The sequence below is a fragment of the Bufo gargarizans genome, chromosome 3 (genome assembly GCF_014858855.1).
Source record: "Bufo gargarizans isolate SCDJY-AF-19 chromosome 3, ASM1485885v1, whole genome shotgun sequence".
Classification (NCBI taxonomy): domain Eukaryota; kingdom Metazoa; phylum Chordata; class Amphibia; order Anura; family Bufonidae; genus Bufo; species Bufo gargarizans.
Window position 1 is genome coordinate 170,801,124 of NC_058082.1, and position 27,199 is coordinate 170,828,322.

Genomic DNA, 27,199 nt, shown 5'->3' on the forward strand with positions numbered 1-27,199 from the left:
TATATAAAAATGGCCCTAGTAAGCCCCTTGCCCCTAGGCTCCTGACTTCCAGGTGATCACTATATAGATCCATGTGTTTTTGACTCATTATAAAAGTATATTATAAGTATATCGCACCCCTCTGTGTATCACACATATTGATAGCACACCTATACTAGTGCTTAAAATGACTTTTGTGGCCCTATTAGCTAGCGTTTGGTGTCACTAACACCCTGTCCCTGCTCCACACAGCAACCTCTCCCTACACTGGCAAAACACTGAATGCAAAATGGCGGCCAGATCAGGTTTATTTATAGGGTATGTCCATGTGCTGAAATGTCTCAATTGTTTGTCCTGTACCACCTGATGGATGTGTCATGGGTCAAAGTTCGTCATAATGTAAAAGAATATGGCGGGCGCGAATTTCTCCATATGTTCGCATGTTTGGTGAATCGCGAACACGCAAATTTCACCACGAAACGACCGCCGGGCGAACCCCAAGGCCATCCCTACTGCTCAGTACTGCTGTATAATGTTCTCCATGCTACTGCTTGTGAGGGTGGGATACAAAGAGATAGGGGACCAAGATCTCCTCTTCTCCGTGTGCTGTGTAGGGGGATATCATAGCAGCTAGTCTTTACCTACTAGCTCAGGGAATACTGACAGATCTAGAAACCAATGCAGCATATGAGTCATATAATGGCCAGATGTACACTTTTCGTCAGGTACACACACGACAGCTTATTCTTAAAAGTCACTTGAAACAACAGGTACATTTTAAAGAGTCTGTGCTGAAATATGTGGTATGATCGCCTGCTTTCAATGCATTGTACTATGCCAGTGATTACCTGTGTATAGTCCTGTCATTAGAAACAAGTATTTTAATACTGCTGATACTTCCTTGTGTCAACTGACTCAATCAATCAAACCAAATATTTGGCAAGATGCAATGTAGGAGTGACTACAAAACCCGCCAGTTTCACTGAGTGTATCTACATATTTTACAGAGGTGCGGATCTGACTCATCTTCATTTAATCCACCATTATGTTCTCCAAAGTTAAAAGACTGTATCATCTACTAAAGAACACTGTTTATGCTTTTACTATTGAAACCTCTGCATAAGCACCTTTAAAGGCAACATGTCAGCAAAATCATGCTGCTCTTGATTACTGACAGCCTTTCTCATTACAGGGAACTGTTTTACCCAGAAATGCTCCAAAATGTGCAAAAAGATCTGGGCTTGAGGCGGTCTCCACTGGGTGGTTCCCCTCTGGCTTCTCCCCGCCTGGCTTTGGATGACAGATCTTTTCCTAATTTCATATATATAGAGACCAGTGAATCTAACCCATCAGAGCTCAGTGGACACTTCTCCCCACACGTAGCTCTTTTTGAAAACAAGCTTTCTAAAAAATACAGCAGAATTTTTGGGGAAAAACTGTTCACTGTAATGAGGGAACCTGTCAGAATTTCATGCTAGCTACTCACACTGTTAAGCAGGATCTAAGGACTCATGCACATTATGGACAAGGATAGGACTGTTCTATTAGGGGGCAGCTGTCCTGTTCCGCAAAATATGGAATTCACACCGACGTCATCCGTATTTTTTGCGGCCCGCAAAATACATACTTTCGTGTGCATGAGCCCTAAGTCAGGGTTACACCACCAGTGAGGCTAGGTGAGGCGATCTCCTCAGGCAGCACCAGGTAGAGGCAAGAGGGGGCAGCGGAAGGGCCATGGGTTGAAGGGAAGAGGTTAGGTTAAGAAATTGGCATTGGGAAGGGGGGGCGCTATTACAGGCAGCAGAAAGACTAGTTGCAACCCTGGTTACAAGGATCTGGATTTTTATGGTGTAACTCCTCAGGTTGTGTCTACAGAGTAGTTTCTGACTGGTGGAGCAAAGAAGTGACGAGAGTAATCTAACAATGCCAGGGTTCAAACTTAGGTATCAGAAAATTAATTGTCAGAGCCAAACAAAATCCAAAACAGCGTCAGAGCCGGGTCATAACCAGGAGGAAACAACAATTTAAAAAAACCAGAAGGCAAAGGGGAAGTAGAGGTCCAAAGTCGAACACAATTCAGAACCAGAAGGGTTAATCAAGTAGAGTAGTCAAGGAAATGCCAGGTCAAAGAACAGAGTAAACACCACACAATATGCACATCGGGAGCTGATTCCCCTAGAATGCTGAGCACTTAAAATGGGCCACACCATTAGCTCCTGGATTAGTCCACTGCCTCAGACCTCTGATTGGCCAACCAACCGAACCTTTGGATTGCCTAAGCTGTCGGGACCAGTGATTGACCAGGCGAGACTGAGTGACGAGTTATTTGCCATGCCCATGACAGGGTAGCTACAACTGGCGGGGACAGATATCATGGGCAAGATGACTGAAAAGTATGTAAAAATACTTTTAATGGACAGGTATGGTGCTGTTTCTAGAACTATGTAGAACCCTAGTATTTAGCAGTCATCAATCGTTACTTTTAAATAATCCAAATACCGTATTTTTCGCCGTATAAGACGCACTTTTTTCCCCCCAAAAGTGGGGGGAAAATAGCAGTGCGTCTTATACGGCGAATGTAGCTTATTTTGCCCAGTTTTCAATGATACACCCGCCGCGATGCCGTGCGGCGGGTGTATCAGCTGTGAGGGAGGAGGGGCTGGGGGCGGCATCTGCATTAATAATGACAGCGGGGCCCGTGCAGTGACTATTCTACTACACGGGCCCCGCTTACTGTATAATCATATCTCTCTAATGGTTAATTGTTCTATGCATGTAATCGCATAATGAGCGCTAATGAGCCCTGTGTATTACCGTACTTAAAACTAGCAGCGCTCGCCGTTCGGAGCAGAGAGGAGGCAGGAGGCAGGCCGGGAGGACGGGCACTTGCAGCGTGAGTCATACGTCACGCGCCTGCACCGCCCACTTATGAATGAAGCAGACGGCGCAGGCGCGTGACGTATGACTCACGTTGCAAGCGCCCGTCCTCCCGGCCTGCCTCCTGCCTCCTCTCTGCTCCGAACGGCGAGCGCTGCTAGTTTTAAGTACGGTAATACACAGCGCTCATTAGCGCTCATTATGCGATTACATGCATAGAACAATTAACTATTAGAGAGATATGATTATACAGTAAGCGGGGCCCGTGTAGTAGAATAGTCACTGCACGGGCCCCGCTGTCATTAAAGCAGATGCGACCCCCACCCCCTGTATTGAGGGTCATTCACTACAGGGACACTTATGGAGGGGATCTGTGGATGACAGCATAAGATGCTATATATGTGTCATCCACAGATCCCCCCATAACTGTCATTCACAGATCCTCATCCTCATAACAGTGCCATCCAGAGAGGATCCCCCATAAGTGTCACCCACAGATCCCCCATAAGTGTCACCCACAGATCCCCCATAAGTGTCACCCACAGATCCCCCATAAGTGTCACCCACAGATCCCCCATAAGTGTCACCCACAGATCCCCCATAAGTGTCACCCACAGATCCCCCATAAGTGTCACCCACAGATCCCCCATAAGTGTCACCCACAGATCCCCCATAAGTGTCACCCACAGATCCCCCATAAGTGTCACCCACAGATCCCCCATAAGTGTCACCCACAGATCCCCCATAAGTGTCACCCACAGATCCCCCATAAGTGTCACCCACAGATCCCCCATAAGTGTCACCCACAGATCCCCCATAAGTGTCACCCACAGATCCCCCATAACAGTGCCACCCACAGATCCCCCATAACAGTGCGTCACCCACAGACCACAATTAGTTCAAAACCCACCAAAAGTGCACCTTTTTTATTTTGAGTATTTTTAGCTAGAGCAGGTTTGGTTACTGTAGGTCACACCATTATTACCTGATTAGGTGGGTCCTTTTCACCCATTGCTCAATTATTGTACTATAGGTCTTACTGAAACATAAAAAAGGGAAAATATACAGATTACAAGTACACAGATTTTCAGGATTCTAGTCAGTGGCATTTATCACAATTGACTCTTAGTATATATTATTGTCCAATGACACTCTTTTGTTTTATATTTTCCAGGTTTGAAAGACCAGAAAAGATGTCTACTTATAGCAAACCTGGAAATGGTAATATTTATCTGCATAGTGTGCAAAAGAAAATAAATTAAACATTATATGGCCTAAAACTTGTCTTACGAATAGACAGAGAACTTCGGAATTATATTGAGCCTCTATCAATATAACTAATACATATAGGGTGATTATATCAACATGATGTTATATAATAGGACTAAGGCTATGTTCACATCTACATTCAATATTTCATTCTGGGATCCAATAACTTCTGACAAGAACAGCCTAACATAATGTACTTGCTGTAAAAGCAATAAAAACCTGATGGAACACCGGACAGACCCCATCATAAGTAAAAATCCAGCACACTGCAATGACTTTGATTATGAATAGAATCCATGGCACATTTGTGAACAAAGCCTTAAAAGGGGTTTTGAGGCTTACTGACTCCCTGCTGGTCTCCGCTTCCTGGTCCAGGCTTGATATAGGACATGGCAGGAGAAGCCTGCTCAACCAATCACTGGCTGTGGCAGATACTCACCTTAGTCAGTGATTGGCTGAATGGGGATTTTCTGCCAAGTCTCGACCAGGAAGCAGAGATCAGTTAGGACCCGATAACAGTAGGAAAGGCAGTGAAGGAGGATTGGTTAGGTGAGTAATACTTTGTCATTTTTCCTTATTTAAAATATTCCATTGGGTAAACCTTTTAAAGTTTCCCTGTACGTTGAGAAAACTTTTGAAATCTCCAAGCAACAAGTTTTGATCGGTGGGGCTGCTAGAATGAGGATACAGAAGTGCCTGCATCTCTCTCCTCACTGCAGTAGATGGATTCCACAGAAAGTCTACGGGTCTGTCCCAATTCTGTCTCCGGCAGTGAGGAGATTCAGAACGCAATATAAGCACTTCTCTCTCCTCGTTCTAGCAATCAGTGGGTCTCAGCGCTCGCACTCCCACCAAACAAAGATTTTGATATGTCACACGAAGTACAATGCCACTTTAAGACCTTTCCAAAATTACATGTTATGTAAAAGAAATAGGTAACCCATGACCATATGAGAGGTTTTAATAGGCAATTTATTTATCTTGTTTTTGTCCCACTAAATAGATGGCAAAAGCAATACTCTGGGATCGATGAACAGGCAGAATGTGATACAGGAGACAAACAAGAGAAGGACCCTGCTAACCGACAATAGCTGGATCAAAAACCGACCAGAAGAGGAAGAGGAAAAGATGTAATAAGACACCCCTGGCCACCATTTTTGAGTTTCCATTTTTGTGTTTGTGTGAACATTCTGCTTTTATATTTTTTACAGTAGAGACGAAAACTTTGGGAAAAGTGTCCTGAGCCGATATAAATCACAGGACAACTTGGACAGGTAATAATTAGACACACTGGCATAAAAAAGTCACTAATTATGGTGCACACCATATTTGCATAGTCATTTTCAACTTTTAGATCTTCTTGCCACTTTTGAACAGTGGCAAGGAAAAGGGGCATGCTTAGCGGGAGTGGCAGGGCTTTGCTTGGCCCACCAGATTTACTATAACTATACTCTAGTAATAGCTGAAGTCTGTGCCAGCAACTAGCGAGCTTCGAATTTCAGACTGCTAGAGATGCATCTGCGCACAGGGATCAATACTGGTGTAAGGGAATGCCAGTCTTGATAAAGGCCAGTTTTGATAAATTTATGAAACTATTTTATAGCAAAACTGTCTTTGTTGCCTGTTGCAACCAATCACAGCACAGCTTCCATTTTCCAAGAGCACTATGAGAAATGAAAGCTGTTCTGTGATTGGCTGCTATGGGCAATAAAAACAGTTTTTCTTTTAGATAGTTTCATAAATCTCCTCCATTGTATTGTGGCTTTACTGCTGGAATTTCTATACTACTCCTGATATTAAAGCAAATTTAAGAGAAAACTACAGTATTTGGTTTTAAAATAATTTATATATTTAGAATGTAATATAAGTAGAAACTATGGAACAAAGGGTCAGTTTTGTCTACACAAGTGCATAACCTTTATCCACTGTATCCACTTCCATTGCATTCACTTGTGATCAAATATATTTCTTTGAATTTAAGGAAAAATACACCAATTGAGGCTGTTTGGTGAAGGCTCCAACCCATAGGCACATTAGTTGTCTTAGCCATTCTGTCACTTTTGTTATTGGGCTGTTGGATGGTCTCTGCACAGGGCTACTTGTAATGCATTCCTAATTCCCAAACAGGCTTCAGCTTCTGGTAGTAGATGAAAGTAATGGTTAGCTGCACTATGCTAGATCGTACTGGGCCTTTTGTATTTGCTATAAGCTAAGGCTACTTTTGCACTTGCGGCAGAGTGATCCGGCAAGCAGTTCCGTCGCCGGCAAAACATATGCCAACTGATGGCATTAGTAAGACTGATCAGGATCCTGATCAGTCTTAAAAATGCCTGATCAGTCAGAAAAATGCATTGAAATGCCGGATTCGTCTTTCCGGTTTCATCCGGCTCTCCATTCAGAATGCATTTTCCGGTATAGAGCCCCTGGGACGGAACTGTATGCCGGAAAAGAAAAACACTAGTGTGAAAGTACCCTAACATTGCGGTTGATTTCCAGATTGATCTTGGAGAAGACATATCACTTGCAGATAATTGCATATTTAAAGAAATAAATAGTAGAAGGAGGAAAATAACTTTGATACTGAATGTCCGCTGTCAGTCTTTCATGCGCCTATTGTACATATACCAGTATGTGCAATGTTGAAATGGTAGAAGTCTCAACTGGGTCAGCTGTTTTGGGAAACCAGTGTAATACTCTGTAGATTTGCATGTTTTATAATAACTTGAACATGAGTGGTCTATGTTGTATTACAGCGGCACTGAAAAAGATGAAAAGAAGCAGCCTATACACAACAGATTCAAGTCGGATGATGCTTTAGACAGGTATCTGATTTTATGTTATATCGGTATGATTTCCCAAAAAAAATTTAAGAGATTAATAATAATAATAAAATCTCCTTGAAGCCCAATAAGAGACGTTTGATGAGCAGGTCCTGTTTACTAGGATTCCCCATTCAATCCAGGACCTCCTTGTGGGGCTGTTTTTTTTTTTTTTTTTTTAAATCCATTTTGGGATGATATTTTACATTGTTCTAAACTCATTAACATAAGTTGCAACATGATTTTTGCATACATCAATTTATTATTGACTTGCACTATACAGAAAAGATGTTTGTACCATGCTATACACTATATAAGACAGCGTGGTTTAGTTGAGTAGTTAAAGAGGACCTGTTATCACAAAATGTAGGCAGCAGGTTATAGAGCAGGAGGCACGGAGCAGATTATACTATCGTTTTGTGGGGAAAAAATGTAATCATTTATACCTCTACTCTTTCTGAGCTCAGTTGTACACAGGGTCTGTCTTATCGGACTGACAGCTATCTCTTATTAAAGACAGAGAATGCTATCAATCACAGATAAAACCCCCCCCGTGAACACCTATCATTGACTGACAGCTATCCCTGTATACACACACAGAATTCTCTCATTTACTAATAACACCTCCACCGTGTACAACTGAACTCAGAAACTGCAGAGAATTAAATGTTTTAATGACATTTTTTGTGGAATCTTTTCCCATAAAACTATATATCAATCTGCTCATCTCCTCCTGCTCTATAAACTGCTGCCTGCAGATTACATTGCATTTTCTGGTGACAAGTTAAAAATTTGTTTGCTAGATTTCTGATGCAGAAAATAGAGTAAACTTAGAACAGTAGCCTAGTTGATCTAGTTTTGGCTGTCTAACCTACAGTCCACCTACTATCATTAGACCCAAGGCAGAGTATTGTCAGCTTTCTGCTGGGTTCTGAGTAACAGTTTAATTTGAGACCATATTTTCCAGTATTACTATTTGTCCGCTTTCAGACAAGCGGGTTGCATACTGCAGACTCACTGCGTGAGTATAAAGCCTCATTCACATGACAGTGTATTGGTCAGTGATTTCCATTTGTGATTGTGAGCCAAAACCAGGATTGAAGCCTCCGGAGACATAAGGTATAAGAGAAAGATCTGCACCTGTTCTGTGTTTAGAGCCGCACCTGGTTTTGGCTCAAAATCACTGATGGAAATCACTGAGCAAAACAGTGACATGTGAATAAGGCATAAGACAGCTCCCGCCCTAAACCTCCACTCACATAGCATTATATTGATTTATGATTCTATTTGACCCTTACAGTTCTGAAATGTAGTGGATACCACTGACCGTATTATGTCAGTGTTATACAATACATTCCAGACCCCTAAGGGTTACATAGCATCATAAATCAATATAATGCTATGCGACCTCGACAGTGCTGGAAGTTCAGGACGGGAGCTGTCTTATATTCACGCAGCGAGTCCGCAGTTTGCAACTTGCTCATCTGAAAGCGGCCTTACTGTCCTAAGTCCTGAACCACTCTACTGAACTCAAATCAGTAGAATCACAGGGGTCCACGTTTGTTGTGGCCATAACACAAACATGAAATAAGGGTCTATTATGGCCTCATAAAACCTAATAGAGAAATAAACGCTGGATGGCTAGATGATCAAGTTCAGACATTACCCAGTCTGTAAATTGCAGAAACATTACAGCTTCCTACTCTTTGACCATGAGAAAGCAGCAGGAGGTTTTTGATAGTCCTCATCGTGAACAAGTATTCCCCAATATTAATTAAGCGATGTGACCACCAAGCACAATTTACATGGAGCTACACACTTGAGCTTATGCATATATTAATGTCAACTGTGAATTATTTATGTAGAACCACTTTCATATAGCTCCATTTCAGTAATGATTTCTAAAATATAGCTGCAGAAAGAATAAAGAAAGCCTTGTAAGAAATAATCTGATATTTGAAGTTATTCACATATCTATTTTCTCTCTTAATACAGTAGCATGATATATTGATAGGAAGTAATGCTAAGTTTCTTTATGTATTTCACTAAGAAATGTGTCAGATGTAACCATACAGTATATGACCCAACTGGAGTGCATGTTTTTGTCATTTTCTTACTAATAATTAATAATTAACGTAACTTTATTAATATCTCAAGTTACAGTACTATAAGATTAGCATTCCATTCTTCTATGTCATCTGCTGTAACTGTAATGGGTGTGGACAATACCCAGTTTCTAGTATCTTTATATTTCTTGTAAAACATGGTATTTCATGATGTTAGAGATATGTAGAGCAGACATTCAACCCAGACCTGCTTAGAACGAATGGCACATTTCAATAACGTGAGTAAGTCTTCTCAAAGGTTTCCATAAAAAATGAGTGCAATGAGTGTTCAATGAGGGGGTCACCATTGCTCTTGTTGCACCCAAGCTTCACTCCTTTCTATGGTTGGTCCCTCTCTTGCTGCTTTGTCACTGCCTTACCTTGTCAGGGACAGGCTGGCCACAGACATGAATGGAGATTGGTTATGCCCTCATTGCACTAAAGGCCTAATTTGCATTTTAAAGGGAACCTGTCACCAAAAAATCGCTTACTAAGCTGTTAATAGTACCTTATAGTGCTGCATAGTAGTTTCCTATTGCACTTTTTCATCGTTTAGCCGCATCTAGCCTCCTTGAGAAATCAATGTTTTATTCAGCCGCTGCCCCCTGCTTCAAGTCAGGTTTGAAGTCAAGGGGGCAGCGGCCTAGGCGTCTCCAATCCTGCTCTCCCCGCCTCCCGCCGCCTTTATTGACACGCCGGATCTCAGTGCCGGGACCGCGCTCCCAGCCCGCATGCGCTGTAAAGGGCTGCTGTAGCGCGATCCCGGCTCCGGCTCTTACACTCAGCCGGCTTCAGTTTCGCTACTGCGCATGCGCCCGGCATCTTCTGTAACTGCACTAGTATGTAAGGCTGGCGGGCACATGCGCAGTAGCGAAACTGAAGCTGGCTGAGTGTACGAGCCGGAGCCGGGATCGCGCTACAGCAGCCCTTTACTGCGCATGCGGGCTGGGAGCGCGGTCCCGGCACTGAGATCCGGCGTGTCAATAAAGGCGGCGGGAGGCGGGGAGAGCAGGATTGGAGACGCCTAGACCGCTGCCCCCTTGACTTCAAACCTGACTTGAAGCAGGGGGCAGCGGCTGAACAAAACATCGATTTCTCAAGGAGGCTAGATGCGGCTAAACGATGAAAAAGTGCATTAGGAAACTACTATGCAGCACTATAAGGTACTATTAACAGCTTAGTAAGCGTTTTTTTGGTGACAGGTTCCCTTTAAGAAAAACTATCATAACTCAGGAACGGAGCCTCAGATCCTTAAAAGAAAAACTGCATTTTAATCAGGTGAACCACAGCTACGTGTCTATGCTTTACTGCAAATTACTTTCTGGTTTGAGTTGGTTTACAACCCCTGACTTCTGGTGTGAGGAACTTGTAGTGGTCTCCTGGTTGGATGAGCTGTCACTCAGAGCAGTGGGGAGGGGATTCGAAGCAGCTCAAAGCAGAGAGAACCTCACAGTAAAGCTCCTCCTTCAGTGCACCTAAAGGGGCTGTTCAAGATTAGTAAATGGGTGGCCTATCCTCAGGATGATCCATAAATATCTGATCTGCAGGGGTCTGACACTCTGCACCTTTATTGAACAGCTGTTCCCAAGTAGCTCCTGCTTCAGGAGTAGGTGCCAGAACCATAAATCTACGTCCACTGAGTAGTGGGTGGAGCTGGATACTGAAATGCTGCTCCCAGTAACATCAATGCAATGTTCTCCACAGCACCTCCCTAGTGCTCTCAACAGTTTAGAATGGTCAATACTGCTGACAGATTCCCTTTGAGGGGGTTATCCAACATTTTGATATCAATGACCTATCCTCAGGATATCAATATCAGAGCAGCATGGGTCTGCCTTTCCCACCCCTGTCCATCAGCTGTTAGAAGAGGCCTCAGTGCTCTGGTGAGTGTTGTGGCCTCTTCTTAGGCCAGTGACATCATTTTCATCAGTAACATGACCTAGATGCAGCTCAGTTTCATTCAAGTGAATGGGGCTGAGCTGCAATACCAAGGTATTGGTAAGCTGCAAGGGGCCGCGGAGCTTACTAGAGAACTTTGGCCTCCTCAAAAAGCTTATTGGCGGGTGTCCCGAGGAGAGCTTATCAATATCAGAATCTCGGAAAACCCCTTTAAATCCTTATTGGCATTTCAGTTGGGAACCGTACTGGCATCTAAAACAAGCTTGTACAAAATAAAGATCTGATGGTGACAGATGTGCTTTAGCTTTGCATCTTGTGTTCTTGATTAATTGATTTGATAGAATACACTTCTGACAACGTAATGACTTGATTTAATTCGATTTCTAGATGTGTCAAAACACAACAACTAAGAGAATTAATGTTCTACAGTGCTTAAACAGATGAATCATTGTATCTTAACCATTTGGATTTTATTGCAATACATAGCAACATAACACAGATTATCAATGCAGTAATCTGTGATGACTTTTTTACAACCTGTGGTTCCATATTTCCTCACAGAATCCCATCAAGAAATACATTTGAAGGAGGAAATAAAGCAGCCACTCTGGAAAGAGTACCCATGAGGTAGTGCCTAACGAATAAAGGAGAGCGCAGATTTGCCTCTAGCTGCGGGTGCTTGTTGCTCTAGCATCGGGCAGTTACTTCTGTATGTAGAGTATTAATTATCTGCTACTTAATCAATCTTCATTAGCTCACCTACAAGATACCTTATATACCCAGCCTAATAAAACTGACGAGGCACGACGAGTTATTTACAAGACAAAGGCGTATTTCCAATGAAATCTTTGAAAACTCACACAGTGCCAGTCAGTATTATCGGTGGCTATATCCAATGTTCTTGTATTTTAATTTGGTGGCTTTTTATAAATCTTCCGTGTCACTTTAAGAACTGACTGTCTGACCAGTCCCAAATTTTTATCAACCATTACTTCCCTGTGATAATCTGGCCCAATGTGTCTGTTCTGTTTATGAACTTTCCCGGAAGACTTGATGGTTGACCAACATTTCCTGGTGAAGTGGGACAGGTTAACATTAAAGGGGTTGTCCAGTCTTTTAATATTGATGACCTATCCTCCCTTTAAAGGGGTTGTCTCACTTCAGCATATGGCACTTATCATGTAGAGAAAGTTAATACAAGGCACTTACTAATGTATTGTGATTGTCCATATTGCCCCCTTTAATGGCTTGATTCATTTTCCCATTATGCACTGCTCATTTTTATGGTTACGACCACTCTGCAATCCAGCAGCAGAGGCCGTGCTTGCACACTATAGGAAAAAGTGCCGGTCTCTCTGGTGGCCGAGACCGCGGGAGTGCACATGCGCAGCAGCTCCCGTCCCAGCAACTGCTGCAGTGCAGATATGAGGTGTTAATGAAGGTGATGGTACTATATTCACTTACATAGCCTGTTCTTGTGAGATTTACCAAATCTCACTAGAACAGCTCTTCTTCTCCCTAGCGGTGGAGCAGTGCACTGCGGCTGGACAGTGTCACAGCCAGGGAGAAGGAGACACCCACTGAGCAGAACTGAGGTCACCTCACTGTACCAGAGGTACTAATTAGAATATTAGGCGCCAGAAAACACAGGGGGGCATAAAGGCGCAACAGAAGGTACTATGTGACTACTTACCTTACATAGTGTTTTTTTTTTAATCCTATGAAAGGTCCTCTTTAATTTTGTCTACATGATAAATGCCATTTAAGGAACTGAGATAAGTGGAAGATAACTGGTCTGAGGCCCCTTCACCTCTTTTTCGTTCAGTGAAATACAGAGCTCAATGTAAAACAGTAATCTTATCCCACAACTAGTCATAGACTGCATACAGTACCAATTATATGTTAATTTAAGGTTCTTGAACAACTTTTGCAACAGAAACTCCTATGATGATACTTACTGACTACCAAGTTTCAAGTTAAGTATCTTCATTTAAACTAAGCAGACTCTATTAGATGTATATTTATTAACGTCACACCCTCATCTGGGTGAATGCACGTCACACTAATTCTTGTACATTGACTGTTTCAGAACAATGGGAGTGATGCATAGAAGTCTTGGCCTTATAAAGTGAGGTTCAGCTAATGATGCGAGAACATGTCAGACAGCATAGGGAATCACGGCGGCCCTATGGAAGGTCCATTTCCAGAATATATACTGCTATAAATGGCACATGTACTTTGATCATAACATCTGTATGCCTTGCCACCTCCAGGACAGTGTTCGGGAATTTAACGAAAGCCACAGCCTTTGAGGCTTTCAACCTTTGAGTATACCAGGCATTGATTCCATTAAATGACAGTAAGCAGAGATCTTGAAAATAGGAATTAGGAACACAAAAGAAAGAAGCAGATTGTATAACCTGACAGTACGCTTAGAGGGGCAGTGCCAAGTTTAAAAGTCCACAAGATAACCTGTCTGATCCATTCATTCGCTATGGGACTTCAGACATCCCAACCTGCAAAAACTCATTTCAGGGAGGTGCACTTCTCATTTCAGGGAGGTTTTTTGTTGTTGTTTTTCACAAACTTTTTATTACATTTTCCAAACATATGAAGTATCTGCACACTTTGCTCTATGGTGTGGAGGACCGGGCTCATTACCCTGCCCCAAATTATCATATTTATATATATGATTAAAGCATCCAGGGGGTGTGAATTTAACACTGGGGTAAATAATATAATTAAAATGGAGGGTTAAATGTGTAAATGTATTTAAAAAAAAAATGCATCTCTCTCAATAGTTATATAGCTACTGAATGAGACAGAAGGAGGGATGCCTTTTAACATATATATCTCCTTGAGAAGCCAATTTGACCCTAAAGGGTTAATTCAACCTGTAATCTAAACTCTGTCCTGTCACTTCTCTGCTATCTGACTGAGATAAACCTTTCCGGGAGATATTGTTTCACATGCGGGTGTCAGAGAGCTGCTATCTAATAGCGGGAGACTCCCTGAACCTCCGGGAGAGTTGAGATCCCTGGGACTTCAGGAGGTAGTTGTGTACAGCCCTCAGCTATCTCTGGCAGCTTCAATCAGATGAGAAACAGGACCCTATTCTTAGAGGTCCCAGCGGGCAGACCCCACTGACCACTGTCTGATGACCATGCATGTTTTTTTTCCCCTGGGGAATAAGGTGTTTCCAAACCCCTCTGGAATACATTCATCTTTCCCAAAACCAAAAGGCCAGGCATAGTGAAATACAGCATTCCCGAACTTTTGGTTGGGAGAGAGTGGGGGAACCCCATACACCGGGGATCAGCCACCTTCGGCACTCCTGGTGTTTTGATACTACAACTCCCAGAATGCTCCATTCACTTTTATGGGAGTTATAAGAACAGCTGAGCATGTTTGAATGCTGGGAGTTGTAGTTTCACAGCAGCTGGAGTGCCGAAGGTTGCTGATACCTGCCATATACCTTAGATAGTCAGCTGATCCCACCAGAATTTGCAGATCCCACTAGCATTCCCCTGATGTGTATGGCTACTTTAAGACCGGATTGCCTCTTTAAATTGGAAGCAGGTTGGAAGCTCACCGTTTTGATTGCGGTAACAATGCGCATTAGAAGTTGATGTTTAGATTGAGCTCCCTATTTCTACTGAACAGTTTATATTCCCACCTTTCACCTACGCTGCGGCTTTACCTTTGATTTGCATGCTTAGCACAGGCTCCGTACAGGAAATGGCTTTATTTGCAAGTTCTAGCATGCTTGCTGTATTCATGTATATTATGTTCTTTGGAAGTTGGACCCGTCACCTCTCCTGACCTGCCTGTTTCCGTAAATACTTGTATTCCCCATGCAGTACCAATTGTGGGGCAGCTTTTGGTTGAACTCTGCCTTGTGCCATTCCTCGGTTATTGCTCCTAGAAATGTATGAATAGATTGACAACTCTGCACTACCATTCCATATCAAGGAGGCATGACCTAGCATGGCCTGTTACTGTCTGCACTGACCGGGCAATGTCAGAGTGTATAAGGAAAACCCCCTCAACTGGTAACACCTCGTTGTTAGTTTATTCATACATTTCTCGGAGTAATTATAGAGAAGCAGCACAGTACAAGAGTCATAAGACTGCAAAAGTGTTCTATTATGGGCCATACAAGTATTTAGTAAAAATAGACCCATCAGGAACCTGGCAGGTCCTCTTCAAGATGTGTAACGCTGGCGGTGGTAGTCCCAAGTTTTTAAAAAAATTAGGAGCTATTTTATGGTGAACTTGTTTGTCATATAGTCTCTGACCAGGACAAAGATGTATGTCTGCCAAATGAGGGGGGGTCATTTACAAACAAATATATACCACTTTTTGGCGTATACCTGTCACAGATTGCAGCGCAACGGTTATTTGCGCCGCAATCTGCGACTTTTCCCTGCTCACACCAGGTCTAAAAAAGAGGGATTGACGGGGAAGGGACCGTCTCATTTATCATTTTCCACGCTTCTTTTAGCCGTAGAGAATGGTCCAAATCTACGGCAGCAAGGCAACTGGCGTAGATTTAGACAGGCGGTGGATACCCTGAAGTTATGTAGAAGCCGGCGCCTCTACGTAAATTCACTGCATCCACCGCTAGCTAAAGGGGTATTAAAACTGGCGTTTCAGACACTGATCTTTTTGTTTCCTGAGGTAGAAATATTTAAAATGTATTTCACGCATTATATCAGTACAGCTCAGTCCTATAGAAGGTGGCTCTGAGCAGACAATATAAAAAACAAGGAAAAGATTTGTATCCATGATACTGTTTCCAATGGTCATTGTCCATGCCCCTAAATTCTCATAACATTTTTGTTTGCATGATAATCTTAATCTCTGATTTCAAACACCAAATATATTAATTACTTGTCTTCTAACATATATTTTCGCTATAACATATTCCACTAATCACAGATACTCACCAGGCGTCACTTAATTAACAGTGCCTGCACTAGTAATTATTAATGTAACTAAGCTGACCTCATATGTAATAGGTCTAAAAGATGTTTAATGGTGAGAATTGCTTTAAAGAAAGCAGCAGGGACTATTACAGTGATATTATAAGAGCCGGCGAGCTACTAAAGCTTCATTATTGCAGTTAATTGCGCCACCTGTTGGGCGCCAGCAGTTGTACGCCTGAATGGAACAGTCTATGACTTACACCTCCAGCATGTGATATTATTAACTTTAGTAATGAATCTTCTCCTTATAATAGTCCTGTAAATATGCCAGATGACAAACCAGTTAAATAACCACACTTTTGAGCTAAGTAACCTTCTACGTGACTTTTAGACTTTGATTTATTATTTGTGTTTGAGATTTGGCAGCCTTTCATACATTCCTTATTGCCACTCCTAAATTATGTCCTTTTTTTTTACTTCCATTTAGTGGGACAGAAGCCACCAATAAAAGGTATGAATGTTTCTCTTCTATAGCTATAGATTGCACTTTGCATTGCACCCAGTCTCACACCAGGAATGGATCTTTACATTTCGCAGACAATCCTGGGCTCCCAGTAACAAGACAACAACTACGACAACGACTACAGAGGAATCCAAAAGGTATGTATGATATTTATGTTGGCCCTGCCTTCTGTCAATTTGGACCAGCCTACAACATGGGGCAACTTTTAGTTTTTTTTTTTTTCCGGAGCCACTTTAAGCTTCTAGTCAGTCCCTGAAAGAATCCTATGCTTATTACCCAGTAGTATCGAAATATTTGAAGGACAAAAATCTGTAAATAATAATTTTAAATATATTGATAGTCAATCTTTAATAGGTTAAAATATTGTCACCCAAAATATTGTATGACTACCTTTCTTCAGTCAGCTCACCCTTGCGGGGTGACATTGAGGATAGAGCCGTACTTAGAGGGAGACCTTGTCCCCTTCATGCTGCTTATTTCCTCATTACTTCTCTTTCCTATCTGTTGTATAGGACAAGAGATGCATGTAGCCTACGCGGCTCTCCTTTACTAGTGTTATAATGATATCTGTAGAAAGGCAAAGTGTTGTAGAAGTTCACACTATCAATAAGGAAGGGGGATGGAGCCAGACTTTCTGTTCACTGCTCATGAAGCACCATATTATATGCAATGTATATACACCATTGCCTTTAAAGGGGTTATCTCATCTTAGACAACGGGGGGGGGATATTACTAGGACCCGCACCTATGTCCTAAACGGAGCCCCACAAAGTGGTGGCTGGAGGACTCCGCTCCAGACACCACCAAGCGCTTTCTCCATAGAAGTGAATGGGAGCGCACCACGCATGACCGGCCACTTCTCTCATTCACTTCTATGGGTCCAACGGAAATAGCCGAGGCAGTGCCCGGCTATTTTTGGTGTCCCTATAGAAATGAATGGAGGGCGGCTGCGCATGCGCCCTCCACCACTTTTGGGGCTACGTTCTCGATATAGGTGCCTGTCCCAGTGGTGGAACCCGCACCTATCAGACAATGGGGGCATATCCTAATGATATGCCCCCATTGTCTGAAATGAGACAACCCCTTTAACTACAGAAGGAAATTTGCACCATCTTCTGTTTATCTTAGGGTGCAGCTTGTATGTCATATGCAGAATGCTATAACATTATATTTAGCTGTTACATTGATAATAGGTATAGCACTATGTATACTGTACCTATTACATTTCTACTAGCTCAAATAACTGAATACTATTGCACATATCTATAAGGTTGGCTTTCATGAATCTATTATGTTGTCACAGTGGCCAAAGAAAATGCTGTATTTAAATTCAATAAAGTGCAACACACATCTGCTACTTGTACTTTTACAACATAAAAGGGTGCGAAAAGTGTATCAGGTTATTGTATGTATGGATTTTGTGTTGCTGAAATGCAACCCCAATTAAAAAAAAATGGTGTAAAATGTAACTTAATGTAAATAATGATAGAATGCAATGATTTGCAAGTCTTATACACCCATATTTGGTTCACAGTAGATCATAGAACACATATCAGATGTTGAAAGTGAGACATTTGACCATTTCATGAAGAAAAATAACTAATTTAGAACTTGATGGCAGCAACACATCTAAAAAAAAAGTTGAGACACGGTCATGTCTATCATTGCATCCCCTCTTCTTTTATCAACAGTCTGTAAACGTCTAGGAAGTGAGGAGACCAATTGGAGTTGTAAGAGAGGAAATGTTGTCCCATTTCTGTCTGATGTAGGATTTTAGCTGCTCCGCAGTCCTGGCTCTTCTTTGCCGGATTTTTAATTTCATGATGAGCCAAATGTTTTCTATTGGTGAAAGGTCTGGATTACAGGCGGCCAGTTCAGCACCCAGACTCCTCTTCTGTGAAGCTTTGCTGTTGTGATGGATGCAATATGTGGTTTAGCATTGTCTTGCTAAAATATGCAAGACCTTCCCTGACGGAAACCTTTTCTAAATTATAGCATATGTTGTTCTAAATCCTCTATATACTGTTTAGCATTGATTGTGCCTTTCCAGGTGTGTAAACTGTCCATGCCATAGGAACTACTGCATCCCATCAGAGATGCAGGTTTTCAGACTGTAGGCTGGATGGTCCCTCTCCTCATGAGTCTGCAGAACATGTGTCCATTTTACCTCAGTTGGTGACATTTTTGGATTGTGTTGACATATGGCTTATTTTTGCTTTTTGAACTGTGTTCACAGACAGTGATTCATGAGTCCATGCAGTGATTTCCAGTACTGACTGTTTTAATGCAATGCCCACAGATCACAAGCATCCAATGCAGACCATCGGCCTTTGCCTTGAGCACATGGATTTCTCCAGATTCTCTGAATCTTTGGATGATATTATGTACTGTAGATGGAGGGATATTCAAAAGTCTTCTCAATTTTATATTGAGGAAGATTTTTCGGAAACTATTCCCCAACTTTTAGATGCAGTTTTTGGCAGATTGGTGAGGCTACTTTCACATTAGCGTTTTTGCAGGATCCATCGTGGATCTGCAAAAACACTTCCGATACCATAATACAAACGCATGCATCCGTCATGAACGGATCCGGTTGTATTATGTCTTCTATAGCCATGACGGATCCGTCATGAACACCATTGAAAGTCGTTTCCGTTTTCTATTGTGTCAGAGAAAACTGATCCGTCCCCATTGACTTACATTGTGTGCCAGGACGGATCCGTTTGCCTCCGCATTGTCAGGCAGACAGCAAAACGCTGCAGGCAGCGTTTTGGTGTCCGCCTCCAGAGCGGAATGGTGACTGAACGGAGGCAAACTGATGCATTCTGAGCAGATCCTTATCCATTCCAAATGCATTAGGGCAAAACTGATCCGATTTGGGCCGCTTGTGAGAGCCCTGAACAGATCTCAGAAACCTCAAACTCGAGTGTAAAAGTAGCCTGAAGCATCTTTGCTTCTGAAAGACTCTGTCTTTCTAACATGCTCTTTTTATATCGCGTTATGTGACCTTGTTGCGAGTTTCTTCCAAGCTGTTTTTTTATTTGCACCACTTACTTTTCCAGCCTTTTTTTCACTCCTGTCCTAACATTTGTGTTGGGACAGGAGATATATGGTAAAATGTCTCACTTATATATGATTTACTGTGTGTATATAAGGCTACTTTCACATTAGCGTTCGACTGTCCGCTTGTGAGCTCCGTTTGAAGGCTCTCACAAGCGGACCCAAACGCTTCCGTCCAGCCCCAATGCATTCTGAGTGGACTCGGATCCTCTCAGAATGCATCAGTCTGGCGGCGTTCAGCCTCCTCTCCGCTCAGCAGGCGGACACCTGAACGCTGCTTGCAGCGTTCGGGTGTCCGCCTGGCCGTGCGGAGGCGTGCGGATCCGTCCAGACTTACAATGTAAGTCAATGGGGACGGATCCGTTTGAAGATGACACACTATGGCTCAATCTTCAAACGGATCCGTCCCCCATTGACTTTCAATGTAAAAGTCTGGACGGATCCGTTCAGGCTAATTTCACACTTAGACATTTTTTGACAATATAATGCAGACAGATCCGTTCTGAACGGAGCCACCGTCTGCATTAATATGATCGGATCCGTTCAGAACGGATCCGATCGAACGCTAGTGTGAAAGTAGCCTAATGTGGGTGTATGAGACTTGGAAATCATTGCATTATGTCTTTATTTACATTTCTTTACATTTTACACAGTGTCCCAACTTTTTGGAAATTGAAGTTGTAAAAAAAAAGTGTCATTTATACGCATATTGCAACTGTATGTAACTGCCATTTTTCTGTGCATTACTATCAAATTACAGCTAGGCATCAATATTTCCCAGGGGAAGGAGTCCAAGGATATGGATAAGTGCTATAACATTAAGCTAGAAATAATACTCATAAAGCAACACAATATAAATCCAGCATTTGAATTCTAGAGCAGTTTCTCAATGTTTCTAAGCTAACTACCCTCCACTCACATACATTATATCACAGTACCCCCGGGCTATAATCATATACTGTGCTGCATCTACTAAATGGACGGTGTAAGTACAGGCTAGAGGCATGACATGTACCCTGGGTTAGAGCAGTGATGTCCAACAGCCCACTGTCATCATATCAGATCTATAGTATATACAGTATGTCATGTTTATTTTTTATTCATAAAATACATTCTATTCTTATTGTACGTTTTCACGGACATTCAATAATTAGCATTAATATTTTCTGACTATATTAGGTTCTGTACAGATTGGGCTTGTCTACGTGGTGGAGGTAAACATTGGGAATTTGTGACTCAGTATTCCTCAATGTATACGTCAGACGAATGCCACTGCATAGCCATATGAGCCATTGGCCACAATGGAAAAGAAACATATACCGCACTGCACACTATGTGTCTTAATGCATAGTCCACAGTGATGTAGGCTGAAAGGATACTCTCTTGACTTCCCACTGGTGAACGTGGGCCTATGAATAATTTTGACAAATGAGCCAGAAGCTTAACAGAAGATTTGCTGAATGTGTTCCCCGAAATGCAGAGTGATCATAGCCTTAAATATACATAAATTATTTCAGTTTGTAATAATCTGCCACCTTCAGCCATATGCATTCAATATTATTACAAGATGACAAGGGAAAACCCAATAGGTATTATGTATCAAAGCTCTCAGAAAAAGGGGCCCATAGCAAGTCACAAGAACCCATGCGTTCTTTCTCCCGGTCCAGTCCCAAATTGAAGGCTAATCATTGCTTGCTATGGGCATTACAACCACTTTTTCTCTGATACAGTTTTGTTACATAAGCCCCAATATGCCTATAGCTCATTTATGCACCCCAGTATTGCTACTACTAGTACCCTGCTTGACTACACAGCTCAACATTTGCTACTGTTTCCTTAACATAGTGACCTAGATAAAGTGCATGTCCTTAGAGGATACTGTGGCCTTTCATGTCAGTCTATGCTGTGTACGAGATTGTGCACTTACAGTATATTATTAATAATTCACCCAGGGAGTGGGAAATGCACAGGAGTCTTTACTTCTCTAAACATTTAGTTATATGCACTATGTAGTAGATTTTATACCCGAACTGCTGATGTTGATGTCTTGAGGATTGTCCCATTATCTGATCATCACAAAGTGATACATTTTTTAATCAGGCTTATCCACCAAAATATCATGATTTTTTTAAATTTTGTGTCGGATGTAAAATTAAACCATAGAATTGTGTTTATAGTGTCCACAAGATATAGGCACCAAAGGTCATGCTTCATACTGGTAAAATACCCTCTGAAAACATGGTGGTATGAAGCTGTCCCATTAAAAGGAGATGTCTGGTTTAGAAATACTCCATTAGGACATTCTAAGTTAATAGGAGGGAGGGCCTCACTTGGGTCCTCCATCAATAAGCCGGATCAGAGAGTGGATACAAAGAGCATCTGTGTCTCTGGAGAACCTAGTCCATGGATAACACAGACTGCCTATTGATTTTAATGAATAAAAATAAATCCCGGCAGTCGTATCTTTTTTTTCAATATATCAGTTTTATTCCATCCAAAGTGAAATGTCCCGACAACCAGGACGCGTTTCGGCGCTATGCCTTCCTCAACAGGTACATCCTCTAATGTGTATACAACCTTATATATAGTACTGAAAGATCCATCTAACCACATGACATCCCACACCCTAACTGGGTGGTGCTCATCGGGTGGTGAGTAATCAGCTTAAAAACAACACTAACACATAGTGACGAAAGAGCAGCAGTGATAAAGCAATGGTAAAGTATTCCAAAAAAACATTGTTACTGTATCAGCATAAGGATCCTCAATACAAAGCAGTAGTCTGGAAAAATATAAAAATATTGAAGGGATAAATAATCACAATTCAGAGGTGAACAACGTCATAATCTCTATTAAGGCCTTTAGGATGTAAGGTATCCAATATGGCTCCCTGCACAATAAAAGCTTTTTAATGTCACCCCTCTCCTTGGTAAAAAAAGCCTCCTACATCAAAGGAACTCCCTGTGTATGGATGACAAAACTTTTATGTGTGAACATGGAAGACAATGGAGGCACCGAAAAGTGCCCTTACTTTGTGTGAATAATACACTGTCTGAATGTATCTTCTGCTACCCAAATCCACATGTACTCATTTATCCCTATAATTTGGGTTTCTTTTATTACATATCAGTGGTGGGTTTTTAAATTCTTCCACCTTCGGATAGGCCTTTGTCAACAAATGCCAATGTTTGCGAACAATTTTGTCGAAACCCGCATTATAGGGATGAAATTTTTGTACAAATACCATTCTTGGCGGTTTTTCACAGGTAGAGAGATGTATGGATCTATCCAGATCTTCACTGGATCCTCACAAGTCATATCCAGATAATCAAAAAAGGACTCAAGGGATTCCTGCCCACATGCAATTTTTTTGATTTTTTATTATCTGAATATGACTTGTGAGGGTCTGAGATTTACCACGGTTTATGACAATAAGATGGTTAGTTTTTTGGACACAAATGTGATTAAAGATGAACATGGTCAGCCTCGAAAAGACACAGATAGAAACAGTATCCTCCATTTTTCTAGTGCCCATCCCCCATCTTTGAAAAAAGATATACCAAGGTCTCAATTTCAAAGAATTAAACTTTATTGGTACGGACACAGGTAATGCGACAGGAAGAGATGACTAGGAGGTTTGAAGAAAGGGGATATCTGTTGTCTATCTTAAAAGAAGCCAGTGAAGATCTGGATAGATCCATACATCTACATGTGAAAAACCGCCAAGAATGGCATTTGTACATAAATTTCATCCCTATAATGCGGGTTTCGACTAAATTGTTCGCAAACATTGGCATTTGTTGACAAAGGCCTATCTGAAGGTGGAAGAATTTAAAAACCCACCACTGATATGTAATAAAAGAAACCCAAATTATAGGGATAAATGAGTACATGTGGATTTGGGTAGCAGAAGATACATGGAGACAGTGTATTATTCACACAAATAAGGGGCACTTTTCGGTGCCTCCATTGTCTTCAGTGTTCACACATAATAAAAGGTTCGATGTTTTGTCATCCATACACAGGGAGTTCCTTTGATGTAGGAGGCTTTTTTACATGTGAATCCACAAATGTGACTTATCTTATAAAATGTCGCTGCGGCTTGTTGTATATTGGAGAGACAATGCAGACGATCGGGGATCGGATCTGCAAACACAAGTCGACCATTAGAAGAAAGAATGTACTGTTACCACCACCTCATCAGTGTGATAGATAGAAGCATGCTGTAGCACAACGGAGGTTTCAAGTAATAGAGCCGATCAAGAGACCAAGGAGAGGGGGGACATGAAAAAGCTTTTATTGTGCAGGAAGCCATATTGGATACCTTACATCCTAAAGGCCTTAATAGAGATTATGACGTTGTTCACCTCTGAATTGTGATTATTTATCCCTTCAATATTTTTATATTTTTCCAGACTACTGTTTCGTATTGAGGATCCTTATGCTGATACAGTAACAATGTTTTTTAGAATACTTTACCATTGCTTTATCACTGCTGCTCTTTCGTCACTATGTGTTGGTGTTATTTTTAAGCTGATTACTCACCACCCGATGAGCACCACCCAGTTAGGGTGTGGGATGTCATGTGGTTAGATGGATCTTTCACTACTATATATAAGGTTGTCAACACATTAGAGGATGTACCTGTTAATGAAGGCATAGCGCCGAAACGCGTCCTGGTTGTCGGGACATTTCACTTTGGATGGAATAAAACAGATATATTGAAAAAAAAGATACGACTGCCGGGATTTATTTTTATTTTTTATGTGGAGGTTGCTCCTTCCCGTAGCAGCGTTCACAAACGGACGAGGGCCGACCAGCTGGATTATTTATTGATTTTAATGGGCACCATGTAATGCTTCAGCTACTCTGAAATGGCGCTGAACACTTGAGAGGGAGCCCTGAGACGAGCTTATTTTTCAAGGGCATCAATCCAATAATAAAAAGGGATTGCCTGAAGTGGACAACTCCTTTAATGACCACTACCACTTATTAGATACAGCATCATACTAAAGCAACCACTTGCAGACTGCTGAACGACTTACATCGTCTGGAGGTTCAACATGTAACTCGGCAAGGACGGTCCATAACATTCTTGCCAAGTCTGCAAGCTGCAAAGAGATTATGCATCTGTAGGAGTGGTAAACGAGCAGTCAGTGACAGATAGAGAACGCAGAGATACATTTACCATCCGTGCCTTCCTGACCGCTGTATGCATGGAAGAGCGCTGTGCATACAGTTTAGGAAGCAGCCATGATGTACAGTAGTCCTATCCCTGCCATCACAAAATCTCCTGGTACTGGGTAACTGCAGGACCCAGATAAGCTCTGCAGTAAGTTTCTGGATGTTATATCCCCTATTTACCTTGGAAATCAGCAATAATAAAAACACAATGTTAAAATGTCCCCCATAGGTCTTGTATAACTTTATGGCGGCATAATGTGTAAAATAAAAAAGATAAAGCAAAAATAAATAAATAATGTCATCACTAACCCTACCCCTTCGACCATAAACTATATATCCCTTAGGGCTCGTTCACACGAATGCGTGATGCCCGCTTTCCGTATTGCGAACCGCATTTGCGGATCCGCAATACACGGGCCCCATTCCGTGGCCATTCCGCATCACGGATGCAGACCCATTCATTTCCATGGGTCCACAAATCCGGAGATGCGGAACGGAAGAACGGAATGGAATACAACGGAAGCACTACGGAGTGCTTTCTGGGGTTCTGTTCCGTGCTTCCGCACCGCAAAAAGATAGAACTTACTCTATCTTTTTGCGGAAAGGAAGGATCGCTGGACCCATTCAAGTGAATGGGTATGCGATCCCCATGCGCCTGCCCCACGGACGGTGCCCGTGCACGTTCATGTAAACAAGCCCTTATATAGAAAGGACAATAAAGGAAAGGAGATACAATTAAAAGATAGTATATTTGTTGCATTTATGGTATAAAAAATGTGGAAAACAGACACAAACATAAAAAATTCTAGATTAAAAATGACATTAAAATAAAACACATTGGGCCAGATTTATCATGACTGACAGCTCACTCCACTTTCACATATGGCTAAAGTCAGTTTTAGCCAAGTCAGATTTGGCTAAAAAATGTGGTTTGACGGTAGCAGTTTATCCGTCAGTAAGCAGCTTTACAAAAGTCTCACGTCTTTATGAAAAAGTCGCATGTTCTTTTAAAAAGTCTCATAAGATAAGCATGGTCCTCACTGGAGTGATTCTGAGCATTTTTTTGCGACTTTTTTGCGACTTTTTAAATTGTCGCAATAGTAAATCTGTCTAGAGATTCATTTAAATAAGAAAACACACCCACTTTCAGAAAACTGGCGAGCATAGTGCTGAGCCAATAAAAGTTTTTGCGCAGTTTAAGCAATTGCGCAAAAATTAGCGACGTTTTCGCTCCATTATTCTGACTTGAGCTAATGATAAATCTGGCCCTATGTATCTAAGCAGAAAAAGAAGCAAACATTATTCAAATAACTTAACAAAAAGGTCATCACTTGAAACCCACATGTACTAAAAAAAAATTGAAAATAACCCAGACTTGAACTGGTTAATATAAAATAATTGCTTTAAAAAAAAAAAGAAAAAAAACTTAAAGGGCTTCTTCAGCTTAAATTTTGCAGGCCCTCCCTATTTTACTTGTAAAGGGAAGCATATTTACCTGCTCCCTTCCGCTTAGTCCTGGCTCCTTTAGTACACTGCCGAGTTTGCTGTGTGTTAGTTCCCGATCCTAAGCTTCAAGCACTGCGGCCAGTCATTAGCTACAGGGGCATATATGACCCCTATCCGTTACAAGTGGGGACCAACTTCTTCACACTTTCAGTTCCCAGTTACATCTGGACATTAATCCTATTGTATAAACGTCCACGGTAGTAAATAAAGGGAAACTACCATGTTGTTATCATTGCTTCAATAGGTAGAAATTGTAGACAAACCTTGAGCTCATATGCAGCTGGCTCCTTTACCTCACAGATGATTGTGGACATTGGTATTACTTTCTGGGAGACATCCAGTTTGACAGGCCAACCGACAGAATAGTCTTGTATGAACTTGTCCCCCAGTTCTAGAGCTGCTGTATGCTCTATATCTTGATGAGTCTGAATCGGCGCTGCACCTCTGCACCTTAAACTCAATGTCCACCATTGACAATAATATTCTTTTTACAGTCAGTGAGCCTTACATTCTGTGCTGATTACCTTCATGAAATGTCTTTATCATGGTTGGAGCTCGCTTTCTGATACAGAGCTCAAAATTCTCATCAAGATAGCGAGCTAAATGACTGCCTGTAGCCACCAGAAGAGGGAGCTTAGGAGCATACTGCATACTGCTTTATTATTCAATGTGTAGAGCTTATGCTGAGAGCTCCTATGCACACTCTAGCGATGGCTGCAGATGGCCCCAATGTTTTTAGGGGAGAATTAAAAAAAAATCTGAAAATGTTCAAAATAAAAAGAATAATAAGAATTACTCAGCTCCACTGATCCTCAGCAAGATCCGAACAGCAGTGGCAGGGGATCAGTAGAGGTGAGTAATGCTTCATTTTTATTTTACATTTTCTTCTAATTTTTTTTCTTTATTATTTGTTTGAATGAGTCCGCATCCATTCCGTAATCTTGCGGAACGGGTGAGGGCCCATTCAATGGGGCCACAAAAGATGCGGACAGCACACCGCAAAAAATATAGAACATGTTCTATTCTTGTCCGCAATCACAGACAAGAATA

General features: G+C 41.7%; 1 protein-coding gene across 4 annotated transcripts in view; it reads left to right on the forward strand.

Moving 5' to 3' along the window:
- SCEL (sciellin) overlaps positions 1 to 27,199 on the forward strand; it is a 116,981-nt gene that overhangs the window by 32,332 nt on the left and 57,450 nt on the right. For 3 of the 4 annotated variants that reach the window (XM_044285241.1, XM_044285242.1, XM_044285243.1), the window contains exons 2-8: positions 4,031 to 4,077; positions 5,129 to 5,255; positions 5,337 to 5,399; positions 6,879 to 6,947; positions 11,510 to 11,575; positions 16,364 to 16,387; positions 16,474 to 16,536. In XM_044285241.1, coding sequence (XP_044141176.1) covers positions 4,050 to 4,077; positions 5,129 to 5,255; positions 5,337 to 5,399; positions 6,879 to 6,947; positions 11,510 to 11,575; positions 16,364 to 16,387; positions 16,474 to 16,536 — 440 coding nt within the window. In that variant the 5' untranslated portion in view covers positions 4,031 to 4,049. The remainder of the gene's footprint in view (positions 1 to 4,030; positions 4,078 to 5,128; positions 5,256 to 5,336; positions 5,400 to 6,878; positions 6,948 to 11,509; positions 11,576 to 16,363; positions 16,388 to 16,473; positions 16,537 to 27,199) is intronic. The other variant, XM_044285244.1, reaches the window with a different exon arrangement.